Source organism: Equus asinus, chromosome 27, assembly GCF_041296235.1.
Source record: "Equus asinus isolate D_3611 breed Donkey chromosome 27, EquAss-T2T_v2, whole genome shotgun sequence".
In the NCBI taxonomy this organism is placed as follows: Eukaryota; Metazoa; Chordata; class Mammalia; order Perissodactyla; family Equidae; genus Equus; species Equus asinus.
In genome coordinates, this window is record NC_091816.1 from 26369711 (window position 1) to 26385455 (window position 15745).

The 15745-nt window shown below is 36.3% G+C and overlaps 1 protein-coding gene across 15 annotated transcripts in view; it reads right to left on the bottom strand.

The window, feature by feature from the left end:
• Nucleotides 1–15745, bottom strand: part of TENM3 (teneurin transmembrane protein 3) — a 579767-nt gene that overhangs the window by 399777 nt on the left and 164245 nt on the right. For 11 of the 15 annotated variants that reach the window (XM_070499641.1, XM_044760491.2, XM_044760490.2 and 8 more), the window contains exon 3: nucleotides 3084–3362. The exons of the other annotated variants lie outside the window; for them this stretch is intronic. In XM_070499641.1, coding sequence (XP_070355742.1) covers nucleotides 3084–3362 — 279 coding nt within the window. The remainder of the gene's footprint in view (nucleotides 1–3083; nucleotides 3363–15745) is intronic. 15 annotated transcript variants of the gene reach the window in all.

Consider the following 15745-nt stretch of genomic DNA (forward strand, 5'->3'; position numbering starts at 1 on the left):
AAATGATGAAAACAGTCAACGAAAATTCCCATGCTCAACAGATGAAAACAAGTCAGTGTCTGGTTCCTAAATTAGTTTCATTTTGGTGAGTTATTTTACACATGTCCTTCTTGTTTCGACCTATAGTGATACAATAGAACATCCAAGGGCACATTTCAAACTAGTACACGAATGAATAAAATTAGACAATTAGAATAATTGAAAGTCAAAGGAAAATATTACTGGAAAATCAATAGTTTTTCAAAGTTAGAGCAATTAAAAATATCCAAAGAAGGTAAAATCGAGTTATTTTAGTGATTTTACATTAGAAATATTTGACCAGAAGTAGTAATAATAGTGTAAATATGTAATAGTTTTGAGGACATTGTTTATAAAAGTGTTAAAAGACCATGTGTACAATTATAAATTTTAGTTTTTACTATAACCCAGCTTAAGATAAAATTTTATATATGCGAAAAAAATCCTTGATACTCTAATTCCACAATTCAAAATTATAAGGTCTGCTAAATAGCTCAGAAACTTATGCTTCCACCCTAGATCTTAATGCAATTCATTACTTTAAATGGAATCTTGCTCCGTCTGACTAATCACTGAAAATTCAGAACAAATAAGTTAACGGGAAACCTTCCTATGGACACACATATTAACTCTATGCAATAGCCAGTATTCAGTATGAGGTCATATCTATTTTATTCTCTCTTTTGTTTTCTTCCTTAAAGTGACCTCAATGGGAGTTCTTCAACCATCAAAATGTTGTTTAAGAAAACAACCACAGCCAAACCTCAGGGAAAGAGGAAACACAAGTTGAAGTCATCACTTGCCCAGCTCAACAAACATCGTTTTTGACACTTTACACTCTTAACTTGGCTGACCTGTTTACTCTCAACAAATGCTACCAAATGTTCTGAATTTCAAAGCAAAGCCCTGGACGCTCTCTTCTTCTCTCTCTTCATTCTGCTTCATAACAACCACTTGGAGAAATGAAAGAGCGCATCTTTTCTTGCCTTTCCATCACTCTAAGAACGGGGCGTAGGAGAATCCTGGGGAAAGGAGGTCCTCCTCTAGCTACTAATAATCCATGCAGATGGAGAGGGCCAGGGGGTGAGCAACTCAGGGGTCTTCCTCCTCTCCTCCCAATCATTTGGATATTTTATACTGTTAACTAAATGTTGCAAAGTTTGTAGTTTTATATTTTCTGAAAAGAAAAAAGTGGCATATATTTGGGAATTCACCGTGAGACAGTTTTAGCAGATGTACAATTTAAAAAATAATAAAATTAGTTCATATTTTACCAATACAGATACAATAACAAGATACACTTGTTATTAGAGAGAGAAAGAGATGCTACAAAGGTTGTGGGTGGAAAGGGCAAGATGCTCTGATGTGAAAAAATATTTAAGAGATATGGCTATGGACAATCTACAATGCAGATAATCAGACCTGAATGCATTATTCTGCCGCATTCTACTCTTCTCTTTTCTATACCAGCATAAATTTTATCACACATTTTCAGAAAATCAAATGCCAAATGCTACATTTCAACATAACCATTGTACCTGCTGTCAAAGATGCCAATGGATGAGAAACAAAGTTTATGCTAAGTTTTATGTATTTAAAGTTAGGGACTTCTGAATCCACACTGAAAACTGATATAAACACAGGTTTTATGGAGGTGAATGGATTAGCTCAGGAAATGTTGGCAGCCTGATTCTAAAACTCATTTTGTCAGAAGGAACTGCCCTTGTTTCCTCTTTTGGGTTGGAATAAAGCCAGCCTCCACCAAGAAGTGACATGTCCAAAATGAAATATCGAGTGCTTATTATTAACTGATCTTGACTTTGGTTTAATGCACTAATGTAATCTACAGAAGATAAGGTGTTGTTTCAGTTGGTTTAAATTAGTCTTTTTTTTTTTTCATGAATAGAAAGGAATCTAGTAATAAGCCGTGGGAAGCACTAGGTACCACCTCCTACTGTGACTTAGCTGAAACTGAAAGCTGACAATAGACCTGCTTTCCTATTACAGAGCCATGCTGACAAAGTTGCTCAATAAATTATAAAAATGAAACATCGTTGGTAAAACAACCATTTTTCTTTCCAAATGTCATGCAATTCTTCCATTTTAATTTTCTCTTTGCTCCTTGATGCATCGCACACACATAGCATTAATAACTAGATTGAAGTGGCAAGCGCACTGTTAATATTAAATGCTGAAGGAGAAATGTCTTTTTGGTGTCTGGTGCATCTATGCTGATGCTCCAATTCTTCTTAGAAGCAGCATTGACTAAAAATTAAATTTTCTTTTAAATATCTTATTGCATATAAATTAACTGTTTTTATTATCCTGCACTAGTAATGGGAAAAAAAAGTCCCAAGAATTTATAAAGACATTTTTCTTCAATATGTAAAGCTGCTATTTGGATATCCTAAAATCCAATTTTTGTGCTTGAATTTAATTGCATAGTAATCCAATCCAGAAAACACATCAAAGTCCCAACTCCCCCTCTTTACCAAGCTTTCAATTGCTCTCATCAACTGGTAAGTTTAAAGCATGATCAAATTTGTTCTTCAATCACTTGAGCCCTGCTAATAAACTATTCTGTGTGCTCACTCATCCATTCTAAGATTCTGCAGCTTCTTTGAGATATCTTCAAGAGGAATCTACAAAGACATCTTTGATTGCAAACTGGCTCTGGGGTAAACTTCATCACCACGAGCTTTGCAGCTCCACCGAGGATAACAGGTGACATGGTCCAAGATAAGTCAAAGCTGATCTGTTTTGTTTTCCTGTACATGATTAAACTGTTTTTCAAAACTATAGCTAACACATCATAGACCACTTGCATAATTTAACAACAATCTGATGTCAAAAATTGATTTTTTTCCAGGAAAAAGGAAAGCATTATTCAAGGACATTTCTTGAATTCTACTGCGTTAAACAAAAAGAAAGGAAGAAGAAAGGAAGAAGAAAGAAAGAGAAAGAAGGACAGGAGGAAGGAAGATAGGAAGAAAAACATGCCCGCATAGTCAATCAAAACAGACAGAAGCACTGAACGCCATTATAAAGCAAAAAATGAAACTTACCGCTCTCACTGTCCGACTTGTTTTCGTGCTCCGTATCTGTCAGGGTGAGGGCTGAGTTGGACCGACTTGACAGGCAGGAGCTGCGGCCTGATTTGACCCCCCTGCCCCAAAGTCTCATGGCATGCTCTGGGGACATCACTGCTTCATTTTCAGTATCAGCATCTGACCCTGCACTGATAGAGTAACCTCTGTGAGGGAGCCCCATTTCCGCACAAAATGCCAGTCCTCTTCGAGTTGCTGGTTCACAAACTCCTAACTGCCTTAGGGTAAAATTCTGTCCTAATTAGGGGGAAAAAGAGATAACAGCTAGTGAGTATATGTTTAGCTTTAGTTTTTCTTTTCTTCTTTTATTTTTTAAAGAAAATCTTCCTAAAATAAATACTCAAGAATTCAGGTTTTTCAGCTATCAGCACCAGGTGTTTACATTAGCATCGTAGGGCACACGGTCAAATGGACGCAATTATGGGAGCGGGGGTGGGGCTGCTCCATTGACTTGCCACACACCCCAGCTTTGAGCTCCTTTGTCAATTATTTAAGCCCAGAAGCACCTTCCAGAGAGACGGGCAAGTAAAACAGCACAGACCATGAAAACTCAACCCAGAGAAAGGGTTAGCTATCAGCGATAGAATTTTGTTTAGCAGACTTGTGAAGCAATAGACATCGTCAGATTATTTCCTGTGTCCTGGCTCCAGTCCTAAGGGATAGGATTTTGCACCAAGATGTCACTTCTTTGGAACAGAAAATATTTCCCTCAAGAATAAGTTACTTGTTATCTTCCCACCTTAACTCAACAACCAATATAAACATGCATTGTGTGTGTGTGTGTGTGTGTGTGTGTATAACACACTAAACTCTGGAGTGTAACTTTGGAGTATAATCTTGAAAATTTGCAGACCTCTGACTTTCTAGATTGTTTGCCTTAATAAACACCTGGAAACATCTGTATTGATCAGAGCAAATCCATTTTTGCAAATAAAGTGCACTCTAAAAATAAAGTGGGAGTATTATGTATTTAAAAATTAATGATAAAATCAAGTTCTCTGACAAATAAATGGCTGTGAACTCTGCAGGCCTTTACTAATAAATTGAGCATAATAAAACTCATGACACCGCAATAACTTAAAGCAAAAGTGTTTAAATTAGGTGACACTTTAAAATGACTGCTGTTATTAATGACTTTTCCAATCCTGTATTTATTCCTGAAATTTCACATATGTTTTATGATACTATGAGTGAGAAGAGAGAGAAAAATGTATGCTTGTAGGATGTATATTTATATATATGGCTCTTCCATTTCTTGCCTCTTGTTGGCATGGTGGAGTCTGAGATTTATGGACCAACCAGAATCAAAATACATGCAAAGAATACTAGTATACAAACAGTGATTCAAATGCTACCACATAATACCAACCTTGTAAGAATATTAAGCATTTATATTATTCATAGTTTTCATTGTTTTACTTCTATCTCTAAATCTATGAACATTTCAAAGTTAATTGGCTGGTATGAGAAATGACATACATCATATTTTTTAAAAGAGGGTTTTATAAATTATTTGGGATAATAACATGTTGAGTCTTCTAGAAAATGAGTCAAACATAAGGCACAATATAGTAAATATTTGGCTGTAAAGATATTAGCACCCTCGAGGCCTCTGCACATTTTAACTGGTTTGGTTAATTGCTTTATTGCTGTGGTCATATCAGAAGTTGGAATCAGCTTTATCTGGTCAGACTTCCAAATGGATCCTGACAACGACACTCATAAAGAATGAAAATCTGTTCCTACAATTAGCTACAAATCAAACTGTGCTTATCAGAGAGATGTGAATAAGTATCTGAACCAAAAAGTATGTCAAGAAAAAAAAGAAAAGGAAGTAGCTCAAAAAAAAGAAAAAAAAAAAAGAAGAGATAAAAAGGAAGAAAGAGCTCATTGAACAGTGAGAAAGAGGGCAAACTTGAGAAGGTAAGAAATCCAGGAAAAAAGGCAATGTCATGGGCAGTTAACGGAATAGCAGTGGAAGAGCTTACGTATTGTTATTTTTATATCACATTTAAAATAGAAAGGGGAAAAAAGGGTCTAAAACAGTTAAATATTACCATCAAACATGCTGATTTTTCAAAATAAGAATATGAAATAATTTTTAAAAGGTGAAAATGAATGATAAGATCCTCTGCATCTTTCTTCTATTTTGGGAGGTGCCCACATTGGAGAATAAAAATAAGAGAGACGTTAAAAGATAGTAAGAACTCCCTTTCTAATCTCTGAAATGTAACTGGAAACATTTTCCACGTTATTGACTTTTCATACTGTTGCCACCTCGATGCGAACATCTTTGAGGTGAATGACGGCAGAAAACTGCCATCTTTATTATTTGGTATCCGGGTATGTAAACACAGTTCACTTTCCAAATCAATATTCATTGAATTGATACGTGTATCCCAAACTCCTTGAACCTCTGACGCCGTGAAATCATTGTCTCATAATAATTCAAAACTCTTAAGGGCTATTTCTGAAATGCAGTGGAAAGCAAGCACAAGTGGAGGACCGCGGGTAGATTTCCGTACTGAATTAAAAGGTTGCTTTTGTTTCCTCCAGGAAAGAACGCTAAACTTGACCTCTGATGGACCTAAGTTAAAACCACGTACTAGCTCTGTTCAAGTCACTTTAGCATTCTGTTTTTTCATCTTTCAGGACTATCATGACTCGGTTTAAGAGCTGCTTTATGTAAGTGTGACCGGCATAAAGAAAGGCTAAATGAAAAATGGCTTAACGAAATAAACACTTGACAAATGTAATTAATAATCTAGAGAGCTGGTTAATTTGAGAGTGGGGAGAGGAACATTTTCAAATAATTTTAGAATGGCCACAGCACCACCAAAGTGGATCTTTATTTTTCCTTCATTCAAAAATTTCTCTACCCTAGGCCTGCCTCAGGGCTTCAAATTCTGTTGTTGTCAGTTCTCCTCTTTAGTTAAGGATTCTTGCTTGTAGGATCCCTCGTTCTAATGCCAACAATCCTAAACTAGAATAAATTAGTCTATTAGATTATTCCTCACAATCTAGCAATGTCTAGCAAGATGGGGTATACTTATGGAAAAGATACACAATTTTGACAAACAGAGGGAAGATGGACAGAAGAAAGGTCCCTGACTGGGAGAAGGGACTGTTGGCTGAGTTATCATGGAGGTGGGGGGTTGGGCAGGGTGGGCTTTCAGGGGGTAGGTGTGAGGGCTTTAAGGCAATGTAGAGAAGTGGGAAGAAAAAGGCAGAAAAAAGGCAGCAAAGATGCTTCTGGAACCAGGCTAAAAACTTGACCTTCTTGCCTAAAGGCAACTTTGGCTTCAAGTAACATGAAAGAGATAAGGCTACATAGATTCTTATTTTCCATGGTTTCTTCACATTGTGTTCCTTGCAATGGTTCCAACACCATTACTTTAATTTCTTTCTTTGCCCTTTAAAATCCTCCTATTAATTCTGTTTGGCTGAGACTGGTGAAATAAGTATTTACCTCCTGTGCACTGAATTTTGGTAACCTTTCTCAGCAGGGTCATCAACAGCATTTCCCATTACAATTTGAAATAGTACCAGAACAATAAATTGTAGCAAGAATAAAGTATACCTGAGGATGAAATTCATTGTGATTAAAAGGCAGGGTTAGCTTGGGTTAGATTAGGCATTTTTGTTTTATGACACCCATAAATTTGAAAAATCTATAGAAGAAAACTGAATGAACACAACCTAGGCAGGTTGTAGCATTTAAAAAGCTCACATTTTAAAAAACGAGTGAGGGTATGTGACAGAGTGAAAAGGACTGCATTAGAACAGATACTTCGAGTGAGGTTAGCACACAGCACATCTACCTCTTTAAAAAAGAAGGGGATTGGAAAAACGGGTTAGCTATTTGGTCTTTTTCTCACATGGCGTCTAGAACCTAGTTAGAGCAGGGAGGGATTTCTCAAAGCTGCAATGCACAGTCATGCTCACCAAGAAGCAAGATATCAACTATCTCTGTGTGAGTTGAAAAGAAAAAGACTCAACATGAGGAACCAGTCTCTGAGTGACAAAGGGTGACTACGTCACCCAGGGGGAGGGTGGTCCAGTATTCTCTCCCTTCCCATGTCCAGATTTCTCAGTCTAGATTTTTCTTTCTCCCTCACTTGTTTGTTCTTTTTGAAAAAACAGTTTTATTGATATATAATTCACAAACCATACAACGCACCCATTTAAAGTGTACAATTCAATGTTTTTTAGTATATACCTTGTGGTGTGCAACTATCACCACAATCAATTTTAGAACCTTTTTATCACCCCGAAAGAAACTTTGCACCAGTTATCAGTCACTCCCCATTTCTCCTCTTATTCTGCCTCCCGCCATAGCCCCTAGGCAACCACTAATCTACTTCCTGTCTCTATAGATTTGCCTATTCTGGACTTTTCAAAGAAAAGAGATCCTAGAATACACGTCCTTTTGTGTCTGGCTTCTTTCATCAGCATAGGGATTTCAAGGTTCATCCATACTGCAGCACGTATCAGTACTTCCTTCCATTTTATGGCTGAATAGCATTCCATTGTATGAACAGACCACATTTTATTTATCCAATCATCACTTAATGGCCATTTGAGTTGTTCCCACTTTTTGCCTATTATGAAATGCTGCTATGAACATTTGTGTACAAGTTTTTACATAGATACATGTTTTCATTTCTCTTGAGTATATCCTTATGAAAGGCATTGCTGGGTCATATAGGAACTCTATGTTTAACCTCTTGAGGAACTACCAGCCTGTTTTCCACAGTGGCTGCACCATTTTACATTCCCATCAGCAGTGTGTGAGGGGTCTAATTTCTGCATAGCCTCACCAGAATTTGTTATTATCCGTTGATTCTCTTTTATATCACACTGCAAGTTTGCGATGAGGAGTTGGAATATAGGTCATTGGTATTGAAATCTGGGGAATAAATCAAAAATCATTGTTCTCTTAAAAAGTAGTTGATTCTGTGAGCCTGCTATGTGAATTCATTCTTGCTTTATTCTATCATTTTTTTCTTTGCCTTCTGTTACTCTGCTTTAGTACTTACTCGAAAGCAGTTTTCTATTAAGATTAAAAGTACTCTTTAGCTCAAAAAGTCTGCTTTTGAGACTACATCCTATGGAAATAAAATTGCTTGATCTTAAACGTACATGTACAAACAATTTTACTATGGCATTCTTGCAAAAATTAGAATAAATGGGCTGTTTACCAGCAAGGGAATGGCTGAATAAATTATATATCCCATGGGTGGAACATTATGTGGCTAGTATAAATAATGAATTTGGACCTATATCTTCAGATCTGGAGAGAAGCCCATTATATATATTTTAAGCAAAAAAATACAAGTTGCTGAGTAGCGTGTATAGTATGGTCCCATTGGAAACTAAGAAAGAGGGCCAATGGATTATATAAGTGCTTATGGCTTTTGAGCATGAATAAAAGCGAGGAAGGCTCCATAACTTGTATAATGGATCATTTAGAAGGAGTTGTAAGAGAAGCAAATTAGTAAGTTTCTATTTTCTAGTTGTGAATTTTTATTTTGCATAATAATTTCATTAATTAAAACTAAAGAAAAATTAAAGTCTATCTTCTTTTTAAAAGAACAAATATATTTTCTTGATTTGCTGTTTTATAGAGTCTATTCAATAATTACAGGTACTTAATTTATTACCTTCTCTTGAGAAGCTGGGCTGTAAATGTTCCTCGTTCATTGTAAAGAAATGAAGTTATGTAAGAAATACGGGAGCACAGTTTTTCTATCATTTCAATTCTTCCTTTTCCCTTCATCATATACGGATTTATTTTAAAAAAAGTAACCACTCATTTCTTCTATAGTAGCAACCCCCCAAATTGAGTAAGTATGGGAAATGGATAGAAGAATCAATATAAATTTAATACACAGAAATAAAATAATCTATAACTGTCTTCAAGTATTTTCCTTGGTTGTTCTGAGCTTGGATGCAATGATCTATTCTCAGACGTGGAGTGACATTTTCCAAGGGTAGAACATTACCCAAAACTACAAATTGGGCAAATATTTCTTATTTGATGCTTATGGAATTAGTGTCACCCCCATCTTAGCTGGAGTTCCCCCTTTTGCTGTATTTGCAAAATAATAAGATAAGAAGATCACACAGTAATAGAAATGTATGTAACTTTTTTCCCTTTGAGTCCTAATGCATATGTCATGGGACACTCCAAACACTTTAACCTTTTTAAGATTGTCACTGTTTGAACAGAATACCCACTCTCGAACATGCAACAGAAATTTCAATGAGAGTGTAAATCTTCACGTATAAGGCCCTACATTTTAAAAACTCGCTTAAAATCCCACTAAATACTTTAACTCCCCGTACCCCATTTTACTGTGTATGTAAAATGCAAGTATCTCTTCAAGTGCATGGTCAGTTTATCTGTTAATATGATATTAACATCCATAACTGATAAGAATTCATCCAATACTAATATTCTCAAATTCTGAGAGGACAGAGAAAATGATCATGGTACACTATACTTAAAAGTCAATTTATTACTCAAAACACAAGTCTAATGGAAGCCACTGCAGGGTGCCCCCCAGCGTTCATCCTGAACTGAGCTGTGAAGGTACGTTCTGTTAATGCACATGTAAAACTGAGGCTCTAGGGTGAATTTGACGAGAAGGGAAAACCTCAAGTATATTTGTAAGCAGAGAGAGCAGGATTAGAATGAATGGCCCCAGAGAATACGTGTTTTCTTCCAGCTAAGCTTTGTGAAGCCTCTAGCGGAGGAGAGACATATGGATATTGATGAGAAGGATTGGTGGCTCAAAGGAGAAAAATTAGGTTATGAGTCGGCTGACTTGTCCAGAAACAGCATCTTCTTAAGCACGTATCATGAAGGATTTATACCTCCAACTGCAAAACAGTGCAAGTCTGATGTTAGCGACCATTTGTAATTAGAGAAATAACTTTAAAATTAGTTTTTATCAAAAGCATTCTGAAAATGAATCTGCTTCTTGCTTTTACTTAGTAATTATTTCTTTAGAACAATCCAAGACCCAGTGATAATATGCCTACAACATATCTGCTGGGATCTGATAGTCAAACTGCAGTAGGTATTGGTATAAATATGCATACGGTTTGGTATGGAGCAGCGGGGGTTCAGTAATTGTGACTGAAGCGGCACCACAGTGATTCATAATGTGGATCCAAAATTGGCAACGTGGCAAGGAACTGGATACAAGTTTAGCAGTAAGCCGGAGGCTCAAGACATCAGACCAATAAAGGGCGAGTGGGAAGGGGGGGGGGCGAGGATTACCCCGACTGTGTCCGGAGGAGGGCTATAAACTACATCTATCTGCTCACACCTTCTGGAAGGTAATCTACAAAGCAGGTGGGCCGCCAGGGCTGAAAGAAGCCCTTGCCTACTTAACAGTCCAAATTAGTTAACAATCAGTTAAGCAGGGGAGCTGAAAGAGGGAGCTAAGAGGAAAACATTAACATGAAACAATGATAAACCGGGGCTATTTAACTTGTGTCTTTAAGTACAGAAATTTAAGGTTGAGTAAACATGGCCATCTAAATCCCTTAATCCCGCCGCTGACATTTATAGTGACTGAGGAGGATTAATCATTTTGATCTCCAAATGAATCATTTTAAGTAGTTAATATTTAAAAGTAATAAACTTCAGAGTTGTAGTAATTAGCCTGGTGGATCTGATTCAGGCTCCAGGTTTTTGTCTTTCTTTACAAAACCCTATTCTCACAAAGAAAAAGTTTTCCCAGCACCAGTAAGTATTTCAGAAAACGTGAAAAAGGGTTTCAGATTCCTTTCGTGTTTGTCTGATGACAGAGGTGAGGAGGAACACTGGGGAAATGAAAAGTTTGGGGTATAACTGGAAATTCACAGCAGCATTAAGCGCTGAACGGTAAGACCGTCTGGTAATATTTCTTTTGAAAGAAGGATCAGTTCCCATTATTCACTATAATGGCATCCAAGACTAAACTAAATCTCAGTCTTTAAAATTAGAAGCATTTTGCTCTTGGCTCTCAAATCTTCCTCTTTCACAATTTCCAACATGGCTGCACGTTTAATATATTTTCAGAATGCAGAAAATACAAATAAATAAAATAAAAAGAAGAAGAAGAAAAAAAGTCATGCGTTCCATTTCCTTCCAAAGCAGGAGAAAATGGTATAGAAAGACACATAATGAGTATCTTAAAGGAATTAAATTAAAACTAATTTTACATCTGCCCAATGCTATGTGACATTCCAAGAGGAGATGCATAACCTTGATGTTCTATGTTTAAGAAATATGAATTTAATTCTTTTGACCTATCTGGAACAAACAATATGTAGAAATATTTAAAAATTATTTATCACTTTAGTAATATTCTAGTAATAAAACTGCCCCAAAGAGCAATCTATATCTAAGAGCCAAAAATGGGCCTATTTTAATTTGGAAATTGATGAAAATATTTTAAAGTCATGGTCCCATCTATATGTCACCAATGCTTCATTCTCTCCCTCAGCACAATCCTAGATAGGTTGTAGATGCTCTTATTTTAACGGACAAAATGTCGTTATCCAGCAAAACATTGTAGTGCGATGGCAGTGGAGGTTTTTAAGAGGATTGTGGTTACGGTTCAGTAGAGACAATGTAACTCTGCCCCAGCACCAAATGAAATCTCGCTCTGGCCAAAGCTGGATGAAAGTGAGAACACAGACCCAAAACTTGCCATATTTAAGTACACTTGTTTGAATACACCTAATTTTTGTTTTTTAAAATTATTACTGCTTAGGTAAATTTTATATTCAGTGAAATACACAAATCTTAAGTGGACACTTGAGTGAGTTTTAATAAATGTATCCACTATGAACCCAAACCAAAATATGGCACATCTCCATCACACCTACAAAATTCTCACCTCTCCTGCTGTCAATCTGCACCCCTCCCCCCCCCCCAGGCAGCCACTGTTCTGATTTCTTTGAATATAGATTAGTTTTGTCTGTTCTCAAACTTTATATAAATGGAGTCAGATAGTACGTACTCTGGATTCTTTTGCTTAATGGAATGTTTTTGAAATTCTTCCACATTGTTGCATGAATCTATTGCATGAACATACTGCAATTTGTAACATCCATTCACTTCATGATTCTAGTTCAGCCTATTATGAATAAACTGCTACGAAGATAAGTTTTCATTTGTTTTGGGCAAATACTTAGGATATGAACTGCTGGGCCAAGGCGAGATGGTATTTTTAACTTGAAAGAAGAAATTGTCAAAGAGTTTCTAAAGAAATTGTGCCATTTTACATTTTGCACTCCCATAGACAATGTATGAGAGTTGTTCCACATTCGCACCAGTATTTGGTGCTGTGGTTCTTTTCAATTTTAGCCATTCTAGTGGGTGAGTGGTTTTAATTTTCAGTTCTGATGTTGAGCACTTTTTTGTGTGCTTATTAGACATCTGCATGTCTTTTCCATGTAGTTTCTATTAAGAATTTTGTCCTTTTAAAAATTGCATTGTTTATCTTTTTGTTCTTGATTTATAGGAACTCTTTATATATTCTGCATACAAGTTATTTGTCATATATATGTATATATATATATATATATATATATATAAAATTTTCTCTCAGATTGTGGCTTGCCTTTTCATTTTCTTAAAAGTATTTTCAGATAAGTAGAAGTTTTCATTTTGATGAAGTCTAATTTATCCATTTTTCTTTTATACTTAGTCTTTTTTAAGATTTCTCTAAGCTAGCTATGCCTACCCCAAGGTTGCAAGCATATTCAAGAACATGTTTAGCTTTTTCCTGTGGTTTTCTAGAAAGGTTTGGTGTTTTTGTGGAAGTTAGAAAGGTGAAGGAATAGCAAAAGATTGGATTTAACTCTGGATATTTCTGGCTCTAGAACTCACTAGCTGTTCACTGAGGGAACATTTCAATAAGTCTTAGCTTCAGTTTCCCTCATCTATAAAACAGACTTAGGAGATCTCAAAGATCTCCCAACCATATAAGTCTACACAGAGGCAGAAGGAAGGCAGTACGATGGAACATGAAACAAAACTGAGAACGATAGCATCAAGAATCCAAGGAGGAGGAGATAGAAGAGAGAAGAGAAAAGGGTAAAAGTATAAGTCCCAAGGGTTAAAATTTCCTTTAGTGCCAAGGACTTTTGGTTTATATTTCATCCCTAAAGCAAATCAGAAACTCTGTGCCTTGCTCCTGCATTACATACCATGTCTGGAGTTGATCCTGAATTGAAAACCAACCATCAGGACAGCATGGACATTAACAAGCTGTATCTGTCTGTCTGGAAAGATGCTTTTCCTCCCCACTCAGCAAAGTATAGAACCAACCTGCTGTAGTTCCAACTCCGGGGTTATTTTTGCCCTTGCCCTTTGGTGATTAAAAATTGGCAGACTTTCTCTCATAGCCCTACTCTCTAAATACAACCTCTGTTAATGTTTTGCCTCTTCCTCCTCCCTCCCTCCCTCCTTTCCTTCTTTTCTCCCTCTCTTTCTTTCTTTCATAATTCTATGAATAGATTTTTGTTGTGTTTATTTCACATACTTCTTATGAGTTTTTGAGTAAAGCAATTCATAAATTGCTCTTTTCTTCTTCTTTTTTTTGCTGCTTCCTAAGCCAAAACTCCACAATTGTACAGAAAGTCCTCACTTTAGGAATGTACTATGTTTAGAAGTTGACGTGCATCAGTATATGTTTTCCCATGAAAACAACACATAGGAAGTCAGGATGGAACATGCAAGTGCATGAAGTCATCTGTAGCTGAAGAAATGGATTAACAGCACTCTACAGCATGACTTCCATGTATGTCTCTTGGAGAAGAAGTGTTCAGAATTCCAACCAGGGAAACCTCTCACTACGGTAGCCTCTCCCATTAATTTTCTGCTGACCAAGCTAGGAGCAACTTCCTAAGCAAACCACTGGTGGTCACCTGGCACGTGAACGCTCAATGAGGGAAGCCAGGATAGGACCTGTGCAGTGGGGCTACAGGAACTGGAATTAGCTACTGCCTTCCTCAGACCAATAAGAAAACTGATTACCTTTTCATATGTTTACCAACCATTTGAATTTGCTCTTCCGTGAATTGTCTATTCAAGTCATTTTTCCCATTGGGTTGTTTGTCTTTCTCTTTTTAATTTGTAGAAGTCACCCTTAGTATATTATGCATAGAAACCTTAGATCTTTCACATGGATTGTAAATATGTTTCTTGTTGTAATAATTTTGTTTATGGTATTTTTATTTACATATAAAAGGTTTTAAATTAAAAAAATAATCATTTAAGCCTTTTCTTCTGGGTTTTCTGTTCTCTTAGAATGGTTTCCCTCTTCTTGGGGTGTACAAACAGTCCCCCGGGCAGGCTGTGTGGATTCACAACCACTTTTTCCTTGCCTGCCTCTGTTATAAAAGCTGGAAAGCAAAAATAGTAAATGTTCCCTCTTCTCCTGCAGCTAAGCATAGCCAAGGATAACAGTTCTGAAAAAAGAGATGTAGCAAGAAGTCTCTGAGGAGTGAAAGGAAATAGTCCAATGTAGAGAAAGCCTTCTCACTTTGCTTTTATTCTTATTTCAACCAGGAATATGAAAATGCAGCAAACTTCTGGGGATCCAGGGGAGAAAGGCCACACGCTGAGAATGGCAGAGCAAAGAAAGATAGAGGGAACCTGGGTCCTTGATGGCATCTTTGAAGCCTGGCTGGCCTACCTCTGGACTTCTTGTAAGAAAATAACGTTGTTAGGTGTTTAAGCCATTGCTTTGGGAGCTTTCTGCTACTCAGGGATCAAGTCATCCCTGGTCTTTGCAGGCTCTCGAATTAACGTCTAGAATTCGTATTGCTTTATTTTTTACATTTGTCTTTAATCCATCTTAATTTATTTTTGAATATGTTGAGAGATATGGGTCCAATTTTATATTCTTCCAGATGGATGACCAGTGGTGCCAGTCCATTTACCAAATCCCACTGAATAGAAAAATCATTTTTGTTTTATGTTAAATTTCCCTATACATTAGTAGGATTTATTTCTGAAATTTTCGTCTATTCCACTGATTGACTGGCCTTTATTTATGCCAGTATTATGTAGATGTTAATACAGGGGCTTCATCGTATTTTTAAAAATATATATTAAGGGCATTTTATCTTCACTATTTGCCTTTTAAATATATTTTTGGCTATTTTCAGACATTTATTCTTCCACATGAGTTTTAAGATCATTTTCTCTAATTAAAAATAAGCCTTGACTTCTAATAAATAAGTACTTATTTTGGGAGAAATATTCTTATGATATCAGCCTTCCGATCTAAAAACATTGACTGTCTTTATATTTATTCAGATCCTGTTTTACACCTTTCAGTAATATTTTATAGATCCCTTTATATCAGGTCCCAGACCACTCTTGTAACATGTATTTCAAAGAATTTTATAGTGTTTGTTGCCATTAGGATAGGAATTTTTTATGACTTCCAAACTTGGCCAATTATTGCTTAATAATTACTTAAAAATACTATATAACATGAGTTAGACAGTTTTCTAAGCAGTTTACATACATTAACTCATTTTCTTCTCAAACAAACTACAGATTGAAAACTACAGCACAATCTACGTAGAAGAAAATTGAAGGCCAG